This window comes from Euprymna scolopes, chromosome 46 (genome assembly GCF_053919585.1).
Source record: "Euprymna scolopes isolate OS-2025 chromosome 46, ASM5391958v1, whole genome shotgun sequence".
NCBI classification, from domain to species: domain Eukaryota; kingdom Metazoa; phylum Mollusca; class Cephalopoda; order Sepiida; family Sepiolidae; genus Euprymna; species Euprymna scolopes.
This window is the reverse complement of record NC_136527.1, coordinates 83949163-83972825: the sequence shown is the minus strand read 5'-3', so window position 1 is coordinate 83972825 and position 23663 is coordinate 83949163. Positions and strand designations below refer to the sequence as shown.

General features: G+C 32.9%; 1 protein-coding gene across 1 annotated transcript; it reads left to right on the top strand.

Moving 5' to 3' along the window:
• The first annotated feature begins 2286 nt into the window (after positions 1-2286).
• On the top strand, positions 2287-22694 carry LOC145270570 (uncharacterized). Its single transcript, XM_080126203.1, has 2 exons — positions 2287-2520; positions 20239-22694. Exon 2 carries the CDS (start codon positions 21186-21188, stop codon positions 22503-22505), a length of 1320 nt encoding a protein of 439 aa, XP_079982329.1. The 5' UTR covers positions 2287-2520; positions 20239-21185; the 3' UTR covers positions 22506-22694.
• Positions 22695-23663: the final 969 nt, after the last annotated feature.

Sequence of the window (23663 nt, the reverse complement as noted above, 5' to 3'; positions counted from 1 at the left end):
AGTTTTGACAAGCTTCTGGGATTGACCATTACTCCTGATCTTAAATGGAACACGTACATCAAATCTGTTGCCAAGGCCGCTGGAAAAATGGTGGGATCTTTCTATCGATCCAGTAGATATCTCACTGCTGATGCAATTCTCTATCTATATAAGAGCCAGGTACGTCCAAGGATGGAATACTGTTGCCACATCTGGGCAGGAGCTGCTAGAAAGGACTTGGCCTGCCTTGATAAAGTTCAAAATAGACTTCGTAGCCTCGTAGGAGATGTCCTTTTCTCTTCCTTGCAACCTCTATCTCAAAGAAGAGATGTTGCGAGTTTGTCTTTGATGTATCGTTATTTTCATGGAAAGTGTTCAACTGAGCTTCAATCTATGGTCCCCCCTCGCAAAACTTTCACAAGAAACACTCGTCTAGCTGTAAACACTATCAATAATTCCCTCCACTCTTTATCTGTGCCTAAACCTAAACGTAGATTCCATGAACAAAGCTTCTTTTTTAGAACTGCACGCCTGTGGAATTGTCTTCCGTTTTCCTGCTTTCCGGCTGACTACAATATGGTTGTCTTCAAGTCTAACGTAAATAAGTTATTGATGAGCCGTTCCATATAAGTTATCAAATTTAACAAATTTTCATTACTAATGATTATTATATTGTCCAATTTCTACTGTACATTCTTTAACCCTTATCCTTGAGTTGCCTCTTTTACCTTGATAATGAGTTGATACCTATGAAAAAAAAAAAAAAAGAAAAAGTCCAATGTGAACAAGTTCTAATTGAATCGTCCCCCTAAGTAATCCAAGTTTCAAAATTCCCACTGTTTACTATGCTAAAATCACAATGACTAATGTATACCTATTAACCCTTATCCTTGAGTGGCCTCTGGGCCTTGATAAGTGGTGACACCCTTGTAAAAAAAAAAAAAAAAAAAAAATTTATTTACAACTTTCAGGTAAGTGAAAAAATGATGGGATTATATATATATATATATATATATATATATATATAAATAAGGGAGTAGTCACCAACAATGTGTATTTTTTAACATTTTTTTATTATTCCGTGTCTTAAAATAATGTTAAAAAATACACATTGTTGGTGACTACTCCCTTATTTAAATATACATCTTTCTTTCGTTGGAATTTATTAACCCAGTTTATATAAATATATATATACATATATATATATATATATATATATATATATATATATATATATATATATATAAATCCTCTAATATATTTGACGAAACCTACTAATTTATTTAATAATGAATAAATATTGAAAATTTCAGGTAAATATGACTATTATTTGATTTTTGCTGGATTTTAAAACAATGGTGTGTCAACGGCTTAAAAAACGTTACTACATAGGAGCGTTGTTTTAATGCGTCGATAATGTAAACACGATTTTTGTCTCGCATTTTCATTATTTTTGTAAGCCGTAAATTTTTTTTTTTTTTTAATATTACCAGTTTATTTGAAGCTTCTTCTTTTAAATAGTAAAAAAAAAGTTAGGATGATAATATTAAATAAAATCAGTTACATCGTGTTACAGATAGGGGAGGGGGATAAACTGTGGCGCGCGTTGGAGGTACCTATCATTCTATTTATAAAATTACCGGAAGTGATTCAATCTAAAAGATCTAAACTGCTAAAAATCATTTTTTAAATCCTGTATTTAAAAAAAAAATATTTAACAAAAAAATATTGTTTTCTAATATTGTCAATTTCAATATTTCATTTAAAAAAAAAAAAAAAAAATGATGCCAATTTCACTATACAATCAAGTGGCATTCTTGTTACCGGAGTCATACGACTTATGCCCCATTTTTTTCTCCATAAACTTAAACTGCAATGTTCAATCTTAGTAAACAAACCTGGTTTTCGTATCTTCATATTTTTAAAAAAATTTTTAATAAATTGTATATAAAAATGAATTTTACAAAATAAATATCTTCATATATTTTTTTTATTTTTTAATAAATTGTATAATGAAAATTTAATTTTACAAAATAAATTGAAATAAACCGTAAGTATTGCAAATAAATTGTATTAAAAAAATGAATTTTACAAAATAAGTCTTTAAATTTTTAATTTTTTAATAAACAGTATTAAAAATAATTACTAAAAGAATTGCAACAAACCTTAAGTATTGATAAAAATAATCTCAACTGGATAGAAAAACAATTCGGCACACTTAACTAATAAATGGACATTTTTACACGAGGAACGAAATAATGATTACACCGTTTTATGATGACCTAAATCCTTTGTTCTTTAGCAGTTGATTTTCTTTTTAAATAATTTCATGTTTAAATTGTGTTTTCCATCTTTTAATTTTGATTCTTTTATATTTTCATATATTTTATTTCTTAATGAATTGAACACACAAAACAAAAGTTGTATCAATTTACTAAAGAAATCTTAACAAACAAAACAAATTTTCTGTTTTGAACACAAAAGAAAAAAACGAATTCATCCTGATGTTTTTATTTATTTATAGAATTCCTGGAAAGAAAGGTAAGTTTTTTTTTATTTTACTTTTTAAAAATTAAAAAATTCAATAAGTTTTAAAATAATTTTAAACTTTATAAAAATTTATTTTTTGTTGCAATCCAATTTAAAATATAAAAAATTATGAAAACTCATTGAGTTGAACAACTGCTATTGTATTTTTAGCAAAAAGAAAAGTCTATCATCACTATAATAATAATAATAATAATAATAATAATAACAACAACAACTGCTATTGTACTTTTAGTAAAAAGAAAAGTCTATCACTATAATAATAATAATAATAATAAAAAAAACTATCACTATAGACTACAAATGTTGGTTTAATCTAAACTTCATTGTCTACTTGTCTACTTGTCTACTTCTTCATTGTCTACTTTAGAAGAATGCGATTTTACCCAAGTTTTCGAAAAAGTTAATTTTACCGGTGCTAGTGCACTTACTGATCCGCGCTATTTTTTAAAAATCGTTTAAGTAAAGGTTTATGATATGTTTTTTTTTTTTAATTCAGTTGTAAGGTTAAAGTACAGACTAGATACAAAAACCCTCTCCTCCCCATGTTAAAAATGACTTTTTAAAATAATAACGTTATTATTTCAGCACGGATCAATAAGTGCACTAGTACCCCATATTCTTTTAAAGCACACCGAAATCTACAAAAAAAATATTTTGTTCTATACTAGATGAGTAGACACACCTAGATGCCCTCCCCCGCTTTATCCAGTGAATGGTATATACGTTCAGAGATTACAGTGAGAATGTCAGCTGTGGAACGGGCTTGTCTAAATCCATATTGTTGGTCAGTCAGAAGTTTAGCGTCTGTAAGGTGCCGGACTAGAGCATGGTTAATTATGGTCTCAAATATTTTGGCGAAAAGTGGGAGGAGGCTAATGGGGCGATAATTTGATGGGTCAGTTCTTTCGCCAGAATTCTTGAATATTGGTAAAGCGGTTTTCCAACAGCCTGGAAAGCATGATTCATTAAGGCATTTGTTGAAGAGTTTGGAGAGAATACTTTCTATATACACACTTCCAGTAAAAAAAATACCGATTTTTCTTTTTACCCTTTTACCTATAAATAATTTTCACTTGTTAAATTTTCGTAATTTATTAAAATATTACTATTTTCGATATTTAAGTAAAGTACGTAATAATGTTTTTGCTTAAAACGACATAATTTTTTTTAAAAAATCGATCTATCGACTCTATCTTAAACAAGAAATAATAGGTAATATATATATATATATATATATATTTAATTTAAATACCAAAAAAAAAAAAAAAACAAGAAATGGGCAGGTGAAATTAAAATTTTCCCTAAGGCCTTATCGTCTGACCCTCTAAGAGGAAACGTCTGAATGATAGATTAAAAACTAAGAAAAACGAATGAGGGAAGAGGGGAATTTTGGTTTCAGTTGGAAGAACAGTGGAGAGAAAAAAAAAAAAAAAAAAAAATTCTCACTGTTCAGGTGGTTTTAAATCAATGAATATCTCCAACTGATGTCTAAGAATCTTTTGTCTACACAGGCTAGGTCGAGAGTTGTTAATAACTAACGCCTCAATGATATTGAGATGATAGTTCGACCTAGCACTGTATAAAACAGAAAACCACCCATCGGAATATTGATCGGCACACCTATTTATACTCAACAAGTGATCGCCAATGGCAGACTCATGAGCCTGGGAGTGCCCGGATGCTCTCGAAACCTGGTGTAGTCGAATATCCCGAGGGATATGTTGGGATATTCTCATTTCTAATCTTTGGGATGTTTTGCCAACGTAGTCAGCTCCACACTGACAAACGAATTTATAAACAACAGAGTTCTTTTGAATGGTTGGCAAAACATCTTTACGAAAAGAAGAGAAAAAGGTTCGAGTTGTGTAAACTACTCGAAGCATAGTAGCTGGAAAACACCGTTGAGTAGCAGAAGAAATCCTTTTAACAATATGAAGGCCATCAGGACCCAACCATGGTAATTTTAAATAAATGGGACAACGTGATGGACCAATATGTTTACCGCTATTAAATGTAGTAATTTTACGTTCAATAGTAGATTTTATTATATTAATGGGATATCCATTATTAAGAAAAATATTTATGATTTCACCAAGTTCCGTATCAAGACGGTTTGGTGAACAAATCATAAGTGCACGATGCGTAAGAGCGCTAATGAGGTTTATTTTTCTAGACTGAGGGGCAAAAGAAAACCAATTAAGATAGAGCCCTGTAAATGTAGGTTTTCTATAAACAGAGGTCTCAAACGTAGTACCAACTTTAGAAACACGAACGTCGAGGAATGGGAGAGAGCTACAGTCTTCAACCTCCATAGTAAATTGTAAAGATGGATGCAGGTTTCAAAGAAGACGAAGAAACTGTTCAGCTTCGCTCCGAGAGGGAAAGCATGCAAAAGTATCATCAACGTAACGTGTGTAGAATGCTGGCTTAGTAATTTTGGAAAATAATTCGTTTTCCAAAAATCCAACGAAAATGTTGGCTAACGAAGGACCAAGAGGGCTACCCATTGATATCCCATCAATTTGACGGTACATAATGTTGTTGAAACTAAAGGAGACTGATTTAGTAGCAAGTTCCATTAGTTCAACGAAAATTCGTTCAGGAAATTGTGGAGATTTTAAGGGGCCACGGTATAGATAGTCAGCACAAACACCAATGGTTTCATCCAAAGGTATATTGGTAAAGAGACTATTAATGTCAAAGGAAGCCAAGAACTCGGTATTTTTAGATAAAGGTAATTTTTGTATCTGAGATACGAATTGAAAAGAATCAGAGATACAATGGACCGAATAAAAAGAAAGCACAGGTTTAAGAAGATCAACTAGCCATTTACCAAGTTCGTGTTGTGCAGAACCCAACATAGATAAAATGGGTCGCAAAGGAATGTTGGGTTTATGGACCTTGGGTAAACCGTACATTCTAGGCCTTTGAGAACCGATTGGTCGGATTCTATCATAAATCTCTACTGCTACCGATTGGTCGGATTCTATCATAAATCTCTACTGCTACCGATTGGTCGGATTCTATCATAAATCTCTACTGCTACTCAACGGTGTTTTCCAGCTACTATGCTTCGAGTAGTTTACACAACTCGAACCTTTTTCTCTTCTTTTCGTAAAGATGTTTTGCCAACCATTCAAAAGAACTCTGTTGTTTATAAATTCGTTTGTCAGTGTGGAGCTGACTACGTTGGCAAAACATCCCAAAGATTAGAAATGAGAATATCCCAACATATCCCTCGGGATATTCGACTACACCAGGTTTCGAGAGCATCCGGGCACTCCCAGGCTCATGAGTCTGCCATTGGCGATCACTTGTTGAGTATAAATAGGTGTGCCGATCAATATTCCGATGGGTGGTTTTCTGTTTTATACAGTGCTAGGTCGAACTATCATCTCAATATCATTGAGGCGTTAGTTATTAACAACTCTCGACCTAGCCTGTGTAGACAAAAGATTCTTAGACATCAGTTGGAGATATTCATTGATTTAAAACCACCTGAACAGTGAGAATTTTTTTTTTTTTTTCTCTCCACTGTTCTTCCAACTGAAACCAAAATTCCCCTCTTCCCTCATTCGTTTTTCTTAGTTTTTAATCTATCATTCTGACGTTTCCTCTTAGAGGGTCAGACGATAAGGCCTTAGGGAAAATTTTAATTTCACCTGCCCATTTCTTGTTTTTTTTTTTTTTTGTATTTAAATTAAATTATGTTTCCTCTGAAATTTCTCCTTCCATTCTGCTGTACCAAAAATTTACTTACATATTTTCGAGGTCGGTACAACTCACAATTTATCAAAACGTTAAACAAAGTTATACGTATTAAAAATAAGTTAATCGTTTTGAAGTGTAGGATGGAATTTCTTAAATCTTGCCGCCTTAATCATGTTGCTCCCGGTTATATCTGCCATCGTATTTCTAAAATTAAATGTAGAAATACATTGGCAGTTCAACGTGTTTTCCTACAAGATGAAATCCTGTTTAATTCTGATACATATAATTCGTTACGTAGTAAACACCTTTTTCTTTGGCCCATGGTTTGGAAAGAACTATCTTTCTTTGATAAACTCCGTTTTTCTAGGTTTTTATCCATCGGCGATAATTTTACCCGTATTAAATGTACTTCTTCTTATGACAAATATTTAAAAAATTTAATTACTAAGAAGTTTGGGATTATAACAAATTTGGATAAACATATATTTAATTATTCTTCTCATGTTTTGTCCAATACAGAAGAATTTGTTTTATCTGCTGGCTTACAATTTTGCATTCCTCCCACTTCTGTTGATAAAATCGCAGTATTTAGTGAAATTGAATTATTGTATACTCAATTAAAACACCATTCGCCTATCTCTACTGATGAATTAACTAGTGTTAAAATTCAGTTGGGCGAATTAGGTCGGAGGTTTTCTGCCATAAATACTAAATCTAGTGATTTTGTTTGGCAAAAAAATCATTTTGAAGCGGCAAAATTAATTAGGTCTAATCCCGACATTTACCTTTCTCGCCCGGATAAAGGATCGGGCGTTGTTATACTTAACAAAACGGATTATATCTCCAAAATGTTACAAATCTTGGACGATAAAAGTAAATTTCTCCGTTTGGGTGATTTAAGCCATGATGATACTTTTCGTATGGAAATAAAAATCCAGAAAAGATTTCTTCAACTTCATAAAAGCGGATTTATTTCTAAGGAGATTTATGATAGAATCCGACCAATCGGTTCTCAAAGGCCTAGAATGTACGGTTTACCCAAGGTCCATAAACCCAACATTCCTTTGCGACCCATTTTATCTATGTTGGGTTCTGCACAACACGAACTTGGTAAATGGCTAGTTGATCTTCTTAAACCTGTGCTTTCTTTTTATTCGGTCCATTGTATCTCTGATTCTTTTCAATTCGTATCTCAGATACAAAAATTACCTTTATCTAAAAATACCGAGTTCTTGGCTTCCTTTGACATTAATAGTCTCTTTACCAATATACCTTTGGATGAAACCATTGGTGTTTGTGCTGACTATCTATACCGTGGCCCCTTAAAATCTCCACAATTTCCTGAACGAATTTTCGTTGAACTAATGGAACTTGCTACTAAATCAGTCTCCTTTAGTTTCAACAACATTATGTACCGTCAAATTGATGGGATATCAATGGGTAGCCCTCTTGGTCCTTCGTTAGCCAACATTTTCGTTGGATTTTTGGAAAACGAATTATTTTCCAAAATTACTAAGCCAGCATTCTACACACGTTACGTTGATGATACTTTTGCATGCTTTCCCTCTCGGAGCGAAGCTGAACAGTTTCTTCGTCTTCTTTGAAACCTGCATCCATCTTTACAATTTACTATGGAGGTTGAAGACTGTAGCTCTCTCCCATTCCTCGACGTTCGTGTTTCTAAAGTTGGTACTACGTTTGAGACCTCTGTTTATAGAAAACCTACATTTACAGGGCTCTATCTTAATTGGTTTTCTTTTGCCCCTCAGTCTAGAAAAATAAACCTCATTAGCGCTCTTACGCATCGTGCACTTATGATTTGTTCACCAAACCGTCTTGATACGGAACTTGGTGAAATCATAAATATTTTTCTTAATAATGGATATCCCATTAATATAATAAAATCTACTATTGAACGTAAAATTACTACATTTAATAGCGGTAAACATATTGGTCCATCACGTTGTCCCATTTATTTAAAATTACCATGGTTGGGTCCTGATGGCCTTCATATTGTTAAAAGGATTTCTTCTGCTACTCAACGGTGTTTTCCAGCTACTATGCTTCGAGTAGTTTACACAACTCGAACCTTTTTCTCTTCTTTTCGTAAAGATGTTTTGCCAACCATTCAAAAGAACTCTGTTGTTTATAAATTCGTTTGTCAGTGTGGAGCTGACTACGTTGGCAAAACATCCCAAAGATTAGAAATGAGAATATCCCAACATATCCCTCGGGATATTCGACTACACCAGGTTTCGAGAGCATCCGGGCACTCCCAGGCTCATGAGTCTGCCATTGGCGATCACTTGTTGAGTATAAATAGGTGTGCCGATCAATATTCCGATGGGTGGTTTTCTGTTTTATACAGTGCTAGGTCGAACTATCATCTCAATATCATTGAGGCGTTAGTTATTAACAACTCTCGACCTAGCCTGTGTAGACAAAAGATTCTTAGACATCAGTTGGAGATATTCATTGATTTAAAACCACCTGAACAGTGAGAATTTTTTTTTTTTTTTTTCTCTCCACTGTTCTTCCAACTGAAACCAAAATTCCCCTCTTCCCTCATTCGTTTTTCTTAGTTTTTAATCTATCATTCTGACGTTTCCTCTTAGAGGGTCAGACGATAAGGCCTTAGGGAAAATTTTAATTTCACCTGCCCATTTCTTGTTTTCTTTTTTTTTTTTGGTATTTAAATTAAATTATGTTTCCTCTGAAATTTTTCCTTCCATTCTGCTGTACCAAAAATTTACTTATATATATATATATATATATGTATATATATATATATATATATATATACACACGAGTGTATATATATGTGTGTGTATATATATATATGTGTGTGTATATATATGTGTGTGTGTATATATATGTATGTGTGTGTATATATGTGTGTGTATATATATGTGTATATATATATGTGTGTGTGTATATATATATATATATATATATATATACACATTGCCTATGATTTTGCTGAAGAATTCCTTTCGATTTTTATGTTTTCTCCAATATTTAAAATTTTAGAATGGGGGTCATTTTCTTTTATAAAATTTACATAAAATAAACATATTTATTTGCCATCACCAACTAGCAGAATTTCAATATAGAAAAAAATATTTTTAAACCAATCTAACCTTATTTACACTCTAACCTAGCGTAGTTTACTCCTTTGAAAAAAGTTGACTTTATTTTGGCAACTACGTTTAAACAGCTTTTAAAATATCTGCAAAAAGAATGAAATAATAAATATTTAACTTTTTCGAGTGGGGACTCACTTTTCTATAAAAATTTAATGTTAAAGGTGCTAGTGCACTTACTGATCCGCGCTATTTTTAAATCGTATTTCCAAATTTGATTTAAAGTTATGTTTTTTTTATTCAATAGTAAGGTTAAAGTATAGAATATGTACAAAACACCCTCCGCTCCCCATGTTAAAAATGGCTTTTTAAATAACGTTATTATTTCAGTACGGATCAATAACTGCACTAGTACCATGTAAAATGTACACCCACTTAATGACCAGTTAGTAGTCAATAGTATATGGAAATTTTTTGTTTGAAGCGAATGGAACTAATATAAGGTTATGTTTTCTAAGGTTTTTTTATTGTTTGATGGGGATTCGATCCTATGTGTTGTTAACTATTCTGTACTTGCACTGTACAAATAATAAACAAAAAAAAATAGCGTAAAAAATGTGATCGTGGCATTTATTTAGTGGTTTCCTACCAGTATTTTGTTTAATTATTGATTTTTACTTGATTATCTCGACTTCCTAGATGGCTGTTTTATATCAGCCAACTTTTCTAATTCTAACATAAGACTCTGTACGATTTTTTTTATAAAGTAAATAAACGCTTCAAAATACAAAACATGCTTATCCAAGTAGGTAGAAGACTTACTGGCGTTGCCTTTTATAAAGCAAATAAACGCTTCAAAATAAGTGAAAATACAAAACATGCTGATCTAAGTGTGTAGAAGAGTTACTGCTATTGTCTTTTATAACAATCATTTGTCATATGTTTGATTTTTAACAACTTTTTCGTTTTTTTGTCTAATATACCCATTTAATTTTTTTAAATTGTTAGGTGAAATTACAAATTAGTTAGGACCCCATTTTTCATGTTAAGAATAGCTTTCCAAATAATAACATTATTATTAATAAGTTGAGGTGTCCTTTTTAAAAGAATAGAATGTACGAGTAAAAAATGTCCTCAAATTTAAAATTGATATGAATTTAAATTTTAACATTTAAAAAAGCCAACAACAATATTTTTACTATATTTGTTTTTTTTTTCTCATATATATATATATATATATATATATATATATATATATATATATATATAGTAAAAATATTGTTGTTTCCTTTTATATATTATTACATTTTCACCCCAAACAAGGCACATTGCCACTCAGGTGTAGGGGGCTACTATCAGGGTCAGCAACTACGGGGGCACTATGTAGGGATTTGGGCAGCAAGATGTTGGTTCACATTGCACTTGAACTTCTGCATGTCGGTATAGTTAGGGAAGCATGATCCTGGAATGGAATTCCAGAGTCTAGCGGTTCTGGGGAAGAAACTACTGGAGTAGAAGGATATTTTGCATCTAGAGATCTCTACTGTGTGGGGGTGGGATTTAGCTGCCTGTCGGGTTTGTTGAGGGTGTCTGCGACGTGGGGGCACAAGTGTCTTCAGTTCGTCAGAGCACTCACCATTAAAATACTTGTAGAACAAGCAGAGGGATGCAACGTTTCGTCGATGGGACAGAGGCTGAAGCTTAGATGCCAGTTTAGGGCCTATCAGATTGGCGACTCTTTTTTTAACCTTGTCTAGGAGCGAGAGACTGGTAGTAGATGCACCAGCCCAGATGTGACAACAATACTCCATACATGGGCGAATGGTGGCCTTATAGAGATACAGGATACTTTCAGGTGTCAGTAGTTTTCTAGCACGGTAGAGAGAGCCTACCTTTTTTGCAGCGGCCCTGGCAATGTTTTCAATATAATTGTTCCAGCTCATGTTTTCTGTGAACGTTAGGCCAAGCAGTTTGAAAGATGTACTCTCAGACAGGGAGTCACTAGCCATTGCTATTGGTGGCAGAGAAGGTTTCTTGTAGTTATTGAAGGAAACCAGTTTGGTTTTGGCAGCATTGAATGTGACCATCCATTTATGTCCCCATTCCACTACAGATTGGAGGTCATCCTCTAGTGTTTTTGCCATTTCTTTAGATATGTGTTCATTTGTTTTCCTGTCATGCCTTTTATAGAGTGTAGTGTCATCAGCATATATACCCATCTCAGAGGCAGTTTTGTCAGGGAGGTCATTAATAAATATCAGGAACAATAGAGGTCCAAGAATAGACCCCTGAGGCACTCCCACATTTATATCACACTGTTTAGATGTTCGACCGTCGAGGACAACCTGGATTTTTCTCTTGTCTAAGAAGGATTCAATTATGCTAAGTATTCTACCAGTGATACCGTATGATTTAATTTTCCTGAGGAGACCCTTGTGCCATACCCTGTCAAAAGCCTTAGATATATCTAGAGCTACCGCTCTGCCCTCCCCCGCTTTATCCAGTGAATGGTATATACGTTCAGAGATTACAGTGAGAATGTCAGCTGTGGAATGGGCTTGTCTAAATCCATATTGTTGGTCAGTCAGAAGTTTAGCATCTGTAAGGTGATGGACTAGAGCATGGTTAATTATGGTCTCAAATATTTTGGCGAAAAGTGAGAGGAGGCTAATGGGGCAATAATTTGATGGGTCAGTTCTTTCGCCAGAATTCTTGAATATTGGTACCACAGAAGCGGTTTTCCAACAGCCTGGAATGCATGATTCATTTAGGCATTTGTTGAAGAGTTTGGAGAGAACTGGAGCTACTTCGGCTGAGCACTTTTTTAATAGCACAGCTGGGATGAGATCAGGTCCGTATGCTTTGGAAGTGTCAAGATTTATTATGATAGCATGTACTTGAGCAGGGGTGATTTTTAGATCGTCTAGCGTGGCGTCTGTCCACAAAGGAAAGTCAGGCAGGGGGTGGTTGGTAGGGTCCAGTGTGGAGTTCGAGGCAAACTGGCTGGCTAGCATATTAGCTTTGTCGGTTGCTGAGCAAACAACCTCGTGATTGTTGGTTAGTGGGGGAATTGTTGATTGCCCATTGTTTACTACACTGTTGTAGATTTTCCAGAAGTCACGATTTCCTAATTTTTGTGCTTCGATGCGTTTTTTAGTAGTTTCAGTAAATTCTCTCTTAGCTGTCGCTATTTCTTTCTTAACGTTATTTCTCGCTTCTATCTACTTCTGTTTGTTTGAATTGGACTTATGTCGGTTAAGTCTGCAGTATGCATGCTGCCTTTGAGCAATGGCAGTTGCGCAAGTCGAAGTAAACCATTGGGGAGAGTGGGGTTTGCTATAAAATTTCCGCATTGGAACATGTGCTTCCATTGCTGTTTTGAACCATTTAGTGGTCTCATTTGCGCACTGTTCGGCAGGAAGAGAAAAAATATTTCCCCATGGGGCATCACTGATAAGATCTCTGATGGCTTCCCAGTCAGCCTTTTTAAAATATCTTGTTGTTTTGAGCACTGGCTCTTCAGTTTTGGGTCTAGAATTTAGGGCGATTTCTACCATTATCACTGCATGATCAGCGTTCCCGAGTGGGCTGTTAGCATTTGTTGTACAATCCTCAGGAACTGTAATCAGAAACAGATCTAGAAGTGATGCTTGTTGTTCTTGCTGGTTTAGAACAATCTTTTTCGTTATTAAAATGTGGAGGTAGGTGTAAGTTAAAGTAGATGCACCCCATAAGTTTTAAAGTTTACAGAAGAAATGTACCCATGTCACTCACTGAATTGCCGAGAATATATTTTCTAAAATTATAATCAGTTTATTAGTGTATGATTACATTACAGTACATTATTGTTCTTGAACCATAAAATATATTCGCTAACTTTATATATGTGCCCATGTTACTCACCATGTTGCCTTGAATACATATTTCAAAATCCATAATGATGCGTCCATTAATTTAGGAATTTATTCTGTTCATATTTACTAGCAGGGAGATCCAAAATTTTTCAAGATTGAATGAGGATCAACAAATATTCCACTCTCGCATACTTTTATTGTCATTAAAATATGTGAAATATCCCATTTTTCACTAAAATCAATTGATTGCCTGCTCTAGTTAGGGGTCCTTTTCCTGCAGTATACTAGGAGCAAGCTTCACATATAACACGATCAGTCGGTTACTGGTGTGTGACCAACCCACGTCTCACACTATGTCTTAGAAACGGTCCCATGATGATGTGAAGATGGGCCAGTCAATAGGGTCTGAGTATCAAGAGGAGAAGCATACCTGAGATGCTGGATATGGCTCCTTTCTTCTTCCAGGAAAACGTCTTGATCGTCAGTGGCATTTGGGTTGGAATCTTCCTTTTCCTTAGGGCCGCTTCATTCTTTAATGCAGGCATTTATGGCAGACACAAAATACATGCAACACAACACAATCGTAATATATATATATATATATATATATATATATATGAAATATAAGTAACTATTTATTTTATAAAATGTATACAATATACATATTACAATACATTTGTGATAGGGAGTGAGATATAGGAAAACTATGTGTTGTGCTGCCCGCTGCATCTGTGTGAGTAGAGAATCCTGGCCAGTTTTTGTGGTGAACATTAAAGTCGTCAAATACATGGACTTGGGCGCTATTGTCAAGGGAGAGTGCTGTGTCTATACTGTCGGAGACTTTGTTTATTATGGTGCAGTCCTGGGTCGAGAGAGAGTGGTAGAGAAAATAAAAGTAGCTAATGTTGCATTGTATGTTTAGTCTAAAGCACATAAAGGCTTGATCGTCTGTTTCTAGGTTTGTTTCTCTAGTCAGGGGAGGGTATTACGAATGTAGACTCCAAGTCCGTGCATATGTCTGTCAGAGTCCTTACGGCAGAGTGGGAGATAGCCAGGCATGTTAAAGTAGTTAGAGGGGATGGAGGAGTGTAGGTTAGTCTCGCTTAGTGCTAAGATATCCGGGGTATGTTTTAGGAGAAATGCTTCAACATCAGCTAAATTAGTTCTAAGCCCACGGATGTTAGTGAATACACGCCTCAAGGGAGGAGGCAAGTTGAATTTGTTTGTCCCTAGGCCTGGTTTAAGCTTATTTTTTTAGATTTTAGTGGCATCATGTTTTTAAAGAGTGTCAGTAAGGTGAGGGGGAGCTGAACCAGAGGTTATGCAGGATATCAGACATGCAACACAAGTAGACCAATTCGCTGACCTTTCTTCAACTAGGACTGTGGCCTCGGGAAAGCCCATCGGGGATGAGTGCAGGGTCCCTTTCCATGCGCGACATGGCACTACAAACAACCCAATATTATACAACTGTTGATGGAGCAGCCGCTCTAAGCGCTACCAAAGAGTTAGGGCACCTGTACTACCAGTCGGAAACAGCAGCCAGGAACTGTCAATCCGGTACCCTCAGCCCATCAGAAGAAGATCACCCCAATCTAATTGCACAGGCATGCGTGGTACTCAAGCACTCCCAAGTGCCCAGTTACGAGGGGTGGGATGTGTCGGGAGTGGGGGAACGGCATTCAATGCCCTATACAAGAAACAAGATCTACCACTAAGTGTTTTGTTGATTCACCTGTGATAGTGTCTCTGCGCCTGACTAATAGGCAAAGAAGGAGTATGGAAGCTGGCGATAGACAGGGCCTATCTACTCCTTAAGTAATTTAGGTTTGCAGACCGGTAATATGAGTCATAAGCTCTAGGAAGGTTGTCGTCCAAGACTGGAGAGGCCTCCCTCCCCTTTGGTTTAGTTTCAGAGTTTTCCTTCTCCTAGACGGTGATCTGGGAAGATCTACTTGGTCCATCAGCCCTGAGAGGGTTTGCTCCACGCCTGGGTCCTACTCCAGGTATTTCTGCGACCTCGCGTGGTTAGTTGGTGTTACAGGGTTAGCTTGTAAAGGTTATTTATCAATGAAACACTCCTCAAAGATATTTAGGGGCATGCAGTTGAAACGGTTTTGTGGGGAGGCTTGTTTGTTAATGTTACAGGGTTAGTTTGTAGAGGTTATATATCTAATGAATAGTTACACTCTTCAAAGTTATTTATGGGCATGCAGTAGGAGTAGTTTTGAGGGGAGGCTTGTTAGAGAAGCGTTAGTGCGGATTAGGACATTTACCTTAGGTGTTTTTTTTTTATTTTATAACTTTTGTTAGTTTGGGTTCTGGATAACGTAATAGTTTGAGTAGATATTAGGAATGGAGCTAAGAAATTTTGCCCAATCACTGTATATTTAGGTTTACGGAGGTTAGGGTGTAGGTGAAGTACACCCAAGGTGTAACTGGAGGTACATTTTAGGTTATGGTGTATTTCGTATGTATAATTAAGTAATATATATTTGGGCGAGTTTTCAGTAGATGCAAATAGGAGTTGTCAGTGTTTCCACTATTCAAGGGGAGATAGTTTCAGTTTTCATTTAAGAATCATAGCGAGTTTTGCATGGCAGTGAGTATCGGCTTGGTTTAGTGTTGTTTGTTGCAGAGCCGTCTGGAAAGAGGCAATTGCTATGTAATGAAGATTGGTTTGCATCCGAGTGCATACTTGGCTGGTAAGTACCTAATTGGATAGGAGTGACCTCTAATATATGTCAGGGGTAGAAATGTATAGATGTTTAGTGAAGACCGTTTGGCGGGTAGTTCCTGGAAGTTATGAACTTGAGGTTAAGGATTCCACTATTACGGCGTGTGTAAAATGTAGGGTTTAGTGGCAGCTAGTGTGGGGGGGGGGCAGGTTGTTAGCTTTCAAGGGTCAGGGTTATTTACTTACAGAATACAGTAAAGTTTCATTTGGATTTAGAGTTTACAGTATTGTTTTAGTTTGGGAGAAAATAGAATCTACCTTTCTTTTCCCCTATTTTGCATGCAGGTTAGACATAGGCAGACGTCTTGGAGGTAAAGAGAAACAAATTATTTCGACGTGATTCGGAATTCATATTTTTAGGCAGTCATTAAGGTTGGGTTGGGGATAAGACAACGTATCTATTCAGAAGATAGGTCCTAGAGCCGCAGCTAATATATCTGTAGATTTCAGTTACAATTATAGTAACAGTTAAAGGCCATATCCAGTGGTTTGGTAGAGATATCAGCGAGGCCTCTTTATTAGTATAAGCGAGCATAGGGTAATTGTAGATATTAAGTATATTACTTAAATAAAGTTCTTCTCACTACTAAAGTAAAAATAAATCCACGTTTGTGCTAAATTCGGAACATTTATATGGCCTAATATTATCTGTTCCCTAGCCCTAGTAAAGAGCGTGGAAACTACTTTAGCTGGAACTGAACATGATTGAGTTTTGCTTGGGGGGGTGAATTTAAAAAGCTGACCAGAGTAAAGACAAATGCATATATAGTAAAAATATTGTTGTTGCCTTTTTTTCTCATATATATATATGTATATTGTCATATCAAAGGGGGTGCGGTCTGGGCGACCGCAAAGGAGGTGACCCCCTCCCTTAAAAATTCACCAAAACTCAGGAAATTAACTAATTTAAATGAAATTTCCAGCATTTATCAGATAAGGAACTCATTATTTTTATTTACAGTGGAAATGTATTATTTCGCTTATTATTTTGGTTAAACAAAAAATACGTTTACTAAACTTATGGTTTTTAGTAGTAAAAAAGAATGCATGGATTTATTTTTGCTTTTTTGATGAAAATAAAATATCGTAAATATATCGATAAACATTGTATGATTTTCGAAGCGATTACACATTTGAAAGTGAATAAAACCACTAAAAAACATTCAAGATAGGTAGAAGAGTAATTTATCTTGCCTTCGATACCATTTATTTGGTATATATTTGATTGTGAGCACCTTTTCCAATCTATGTGTATAGTAATAGAAACCCCTAAAATCATATCCAGTTTGGTAGAAAAGTAATTTATCTTGCCTTTGATAACATTTATTTGTTATATATTTGTTTTTGACAACTTTTTCGAATCTATGTGTACAATAATACAAACCAAAAAATTAAATTGGAAATAATATTTAAAATACACATGCGTACACTGCACAAGCACCTTTATTATTATCATAATAATAATAGTAATAATAGTAAAAAAAAATTTTTTTTTGCTTTTTTCTGTTAATGTTAATACATTTCAAATTTTACTTTTTTTCATTTACATAGCATTGTTATTATTTCATTGGCAACGTTCAGGATTATCCAATTGTTGACGTCATGTTCTAGGGAAAGCCAAGTGAATGCTGAATTACGGCTCGATCAATATTTGCATAACTACAAAAACATAGACTTTCATTATTTTATAAAATGCACAACCAGCGAAAGTAATTGCCATAAAATTATAGCAAAACATCAATAATAACTAGCGGGACGTGTGTAAATTCCACAGGAGACTTATTAATATGTAATATATTGATGTTGGCATTCTGTAGATGTTTAGCATAACCGGAAGCGTTCGGATATGACTGTATATGTTCAGCATAAATTGAAGTGTTCTGATATTATTGTACAAAAATAGAAATTGTCTCAGTCGTGAGGGAGTTCTCCTCCATTGAAAGAGAATGAGAAATGGAAGTGCCGTATCTGAATAACAGATACTACACTTTGATCTTGAAAAAATGATTGTAGCTCTTTTATTAAAACTGCAAAAGTATAGCCCGGTCAAAATTAATGCTTAAATAGGATATTTTTATGCAGATTTTGTATATATTATTATTAATGTTCTATCGATTTTATATATTATAAAGTTGCGATTTCAAAAATAAAAGATATACCTATAGGACTTGGGTGCATCAGCTTGAATCGAAACCGAAACTAAAACTTAGGAATATATATATATATATATATATATATATATATATATATATATACATATATATATATATATATATATAAATAGCTTGAGTTCCTTCAACTATAAAGTGCTGAAAGTTAAAAAAAAGTTCAAAAGTGCTGAAGTTAAAAAAAATCAGATCTGTCAGATTGTTTTTATAATTAAAATATTTTACTTTATGAAATAAAATAAAAATATTTTACTTTATGAAATAAAATTAAAATATTTTACTTCATGAAATGATATGAAAATATTTTACTTCATGAAATAAAATTAAAATATTTTACTTTATGAAATAAAATTGAAATATTTTACTTTATGAAATAAAATTGAAATATTTTACTTTATGAAATAAAATTAAAATATTTTACTTTATGAAATAAAAATTTTAAAAAAAGTAATAATTATATTTTGTTACTCGTTTTACATGAAAAAGCACTAATTATATTTTATACTTGTTTTACATGAAAATGTACTAATTATATTTTATACTTGTTTTACATGAAAATGTACTAATTATATTTTATACTTGTTTTACATGAAAAAGTACTAATTATATTTTATACTTGTTTTACATGAAAATGTACTAATTATATTTTATACTTGTTTTACATGAAAATGTACTAATTATATTTTATACTTGTTTTACATTAAAAAGTATTATATTTTATACTTGTTTTACATGAAAATGTATTAATTATATTTTTTACTTGTTTTACATGATAATGTACTAATTATATTTTATACTTGTTTTACATGAAAAAGTACTAATTATATTTTATACTTGTTTCACATGAAAAAGTATTAATTATATTTTATACTTGTTTTACATGAAAAGTACTAATTATATTTTATACTTGTTTTACATTAAAAAGTAATAATTATATTTTATACTTGTTTTACATGAAAATGTAATAATTATATTTTATACTTGTTTTACATTAAAAAGTAATAATTATATTTTATACTTGTTTTACATGAAAAAGTATGAATTATATTTTATACTTGTTTTACATGAAAAAGTATTAATTATATTTTATACTTGTTTCACATGAAAAAGTACTAATTATATTTTATACTTGTTTTACATTAAAAAGTAATAATTATATTTTATACTTGTTTTACATTAAAAAGTAATAATTATATTTTATACTTGTTTTACATGAAGAAGTAATAATTATATTTTATACTTGTTTTACATGAAAAAGTATGAATTATATTTTATACTTGTTTCACATGAAAAAGTACTAATTATATTTTATACTTGTTTTACATTAAAAAGTAATAATTATATTTTATACTTGTTTTACATGAAGAAGTAATAATTATATTTTATACTTGTTTTACATGAAAAAGTAATAATTATATTTTATACTTGTTTTACATGAAAAAGTAATAATTATATTTTATACTTGTTTTACATGAAAATGTACTAATTATATTTTATATTTGTTTCACATGAAAATGTACTAATTATATTGTATACTTGTTTCACATGAAAAGTACTAATTATATTTTATACTTGTTTTACATTAAAAAGTAAGAATTATATTTTATACTTGTTTTACATGAAAAAGTACTAATTATATTTTATACTTGTTTTACATGAAAAAGTAATAATTATATTTTATACTTGTTTTACATGAAAATGTACTAATTATATTTTATACTTGTTTTACATGAAAAAGTAATAATTATATTTTATACTTGTTTTACATTAAAAAGTAATAATTATATTTTATACTTGTTTTACATGAAGAAGTAATAATTATATTTTATACTTGTTTTACATGAAAATGTACTAATTATATTTTATACTTGTTTTACATGAAAATGTATTAATTATATTTTATACTTGTTTCACATGAAACTGTACTAATTATATTGTATACTTGTTTCACATGAAAACGTAATAATTATATTTTATACTTGTTTCATATGAAAATGTACTAATTATATTGTATACTTGTTTTACATTAAAATGTACTAATTTTATTGTATACTTGTTTCCCATGAAAAAGTACTAATTATATTTTGTTTTTCAAAAATAACGAATTTGTTGACTTTTTAATAAGAATTATCACATGGATTTTTTTATATTTCCAGAGTTTGCAGCAATCGACAGAAATCAAATATATTGATTAGAATGGATCCTCATTTTCCGTTGATGATATAAGAAACTCATGACATATTTGGAAATGTCCACATATAAAATTCGTTAAAATATTAGAAAGCAAAGAAATCATTGACTTGTGAAACACGTGACATCAAATTTGATGCAAAGAAGTTCAAAATCGATAGTCCCACTCGACAAACTTTCACAAGAAACACTCGTCTAGCTGAAAGCATTATCAATAATTCCCCCTGCTCTTTATCTGTGCCTAAACCTAAATGTAGATTCCATTAACAAAGCTTTATTCTTAGAACTGCACGCCTGTTGAATTGTCTTCCGTTTTCTTGCTTTCCAGCTGACTACAATATGGTCGTCTTCAAGTCTAACGTAATGAGCCGTTCCACTTGTTAACAAATTTACCGAATTTCCATTACTAATGATTACTATATTCCCCAATTTCTACTGTACACTCTTTAACTCTTATCCTCTAGTGGTCTCCTGACCATGATAAGTGGTGATGTCTATGTAAAAAAAAATGCAAAAAAATTCTACATCTATGATGATTTAAAAAAATACAAATTTTATTTAGTATCTTAACAGAACATCTGCTAAAACTAAAATCGGTAAAAATTCGAGTTGATAAAATGAAAACATATTTTACTAACAAAGCTGAATGTATGTGAATGTTAAAGAGCTTCTTGGTTTTTTGCAAAATAAACTAAAAAGGCATGGAAAATAATTATGCAAAAAATCATATGTTTATAAAAAGAAAACTTGAAGTCTAAAACAAAACCAGAAAAATATTTCTGCAAAAATCACAATTGCACGGTTAAATAGAAACAAAGGGAAAAGAAAAAATCCTTTAATAAATATAGGCAGTTTTTATTAGTGAGAAGTCATTTTTATTGTGGAACATTCGAAGACTAGTAATTTGATTAAAATGTGTTTGTTTCTCATTGAAATAAAGTTTGTTTCCTACATGCAAAGTAATATGGAAAACAAACTATATTCTTGTAAAGTATGTAGTTCCCATTTTACAAAGAAGTCACTTTTATTGCAACATATGCAAACACACATGGGAGACAAACCACACTCTTGTGAAGTATGTGGTGCTTCTTTTGCATGGAAGGCACATTTATCGCAACATAAGCTTACACATACAAGAGATAAACGACATTCTTGTGAAGTATGTGGTGATACTTTTACACAGAAGTCATCTTTGTTGCAACATATGTTTACACATACGGGAGAGAAACCGCATTCTTGTGAAGTATGTGGTTCTTCTTTTGCACAGAAATCATCTTTGTTGCGACATATGTTAACACATACGGGAAACAAATCACATTCTTGTGAAGTATGTGGTTCTTCTTTTACGAACAAGTACACTTTATTAAATCATACACAAACACATACAGGAGAAAAACCACATTCTTGTGAAGTATGTGGTTCTTCATTTAAACAGAAGGCGCATTTGTTGGGACATATGTTAACACATACAGGAGAGAGACCACATTCTTGTGAAGTGTTTGGTTCTTCTTTCACACGGAAATCACATTTGGTGCGACATATGTTAACACACACAGGAGACAAACCACATTCGTGTAAAGTATGTGGTTCTTCTTTTGCACGGAAATCACATTTGTGTCAACATATGTTGACACATACAGGAGACAAACCACATTCTTGTGAAGTGTGTGGTTCTGCTTTTACACAGAAGTCTAATCTATTGCAACATATGCGAACACATACAGGAGACAAACCACATTCTTGTGAAGTATGCGGTTTTTCTTTTGCACTGAAGTCACTTTTGTCGAGGCATATGCGAATGCATACAGGAGAAAAACCATATTCGTGTGAAGTATGTGGTTCTTATTATACACAGAAGTCTACTCTATTGCAACATATGCGAACACATACAGGAGAGAAACCATATTCTTGTAAAATTTGTCGTTCTTCTTTTACAGTAAAGTCAAATTTGTTGCAACACATGTTAACACATACAGGTGAAAAACCACATTCTTGTGAAGTATGTGGTTCTTCTTTTGCACTGAAGTCACACTTGTTGAATCATATACGAACGCATACAGGAGAAAAACCACATTCATGTGAAGTATGTGGTTCTTCTTTTACACAGAAGTCGCATTTGTTGGGACATATGTTAACACATACAGGAGATAAACCACATTCTTGTGAAGTATGTGGTTCTTCTTTTACATGGAAGCAAACTTTGTTGCGACATATGCGAACACATAGAAAATAGAAATCATATTCTGGGGTAGAAAGTGGTTCATTTTTTTCGCGGAAGACAAATATGTTGCAACATATAAAAACACATAGAGAAGACAAATCACATTATAGACAAATCACATTAATCGTATACGCAAGATAAATGTGTATGAAGTGCAGCAGCAAATATGTTGGACTTATAACAATGTTTCGCCCAAATTAGACTCATAATAGAATTTATGTTCTTGGATACAATACTTTCAATATTATCTTTCATAATCCAGAGATATAAATATTTAATTACTGTAACATATCATTTATATGGTTAAACGATGATGTTCAATAAAGTGTAATATATTATGTTTTTGCAAAAATTTACTTCTGATTTAATATATTTGTACTACAAGCTAATCAATGAATATCAGGTTTCCGTTTTTTTGTACTCAAAGGATGTAAAATTCACTTAGATTATTTTCTAGATACTCGACTGACTTTCAAGAGGTGTTGTAACTTGTGCAATTAAACACCCCTAAAAATGCATCCACTTCTTGTTCTAAAAATAACAAATAATTTAAGTAAAACCTAATTATGCGAGCGAACAAAAAAAATACAGCGGTGCAAAACTTTTAAAAAATACGTCCATGCGAATTCTGCGAGGAACAAAACTTTAAATGTGTTTTGTTTGGCAAATGTAGTTAAAAGCATACCACGTGACAATAGAGTGCACGTCTAAACCAATCAATGCTCAAAAAAAGATTTAGTTTTCAAAACTTTTTTCTCACACAGCCTGGGAGCAGATCGGCAAATACTTAGACAAATTCATGCATTCTCATTCAGCGCTCACTCTGCACTCTGCGTTCCGCACTCTTCACCCACTTCTCTATTCATATCAACGACTCTGTTGCTCTGTATTTTTTTGCCAGCATGACAAAACATGATTATCACATGCACGCACAGACAGAGAAGCGCTCATCCACGTGCATGCATTTTGGAAAAGATTGCCTTACAAATGATACTGAGAACCCAAACAAGCCTGCCACTGACATAGCCCAGAAAAGTCGGAAAAAATACACTAGCCAGTTCCATAGTGTTAAAACAGAAGAATGGACCAACCATAAACGGGCAAAATACCTACCGACTGAACTATCCCAAGAATATATTGATAGGGATGGTTCCCTGGACTGGCTCAAAA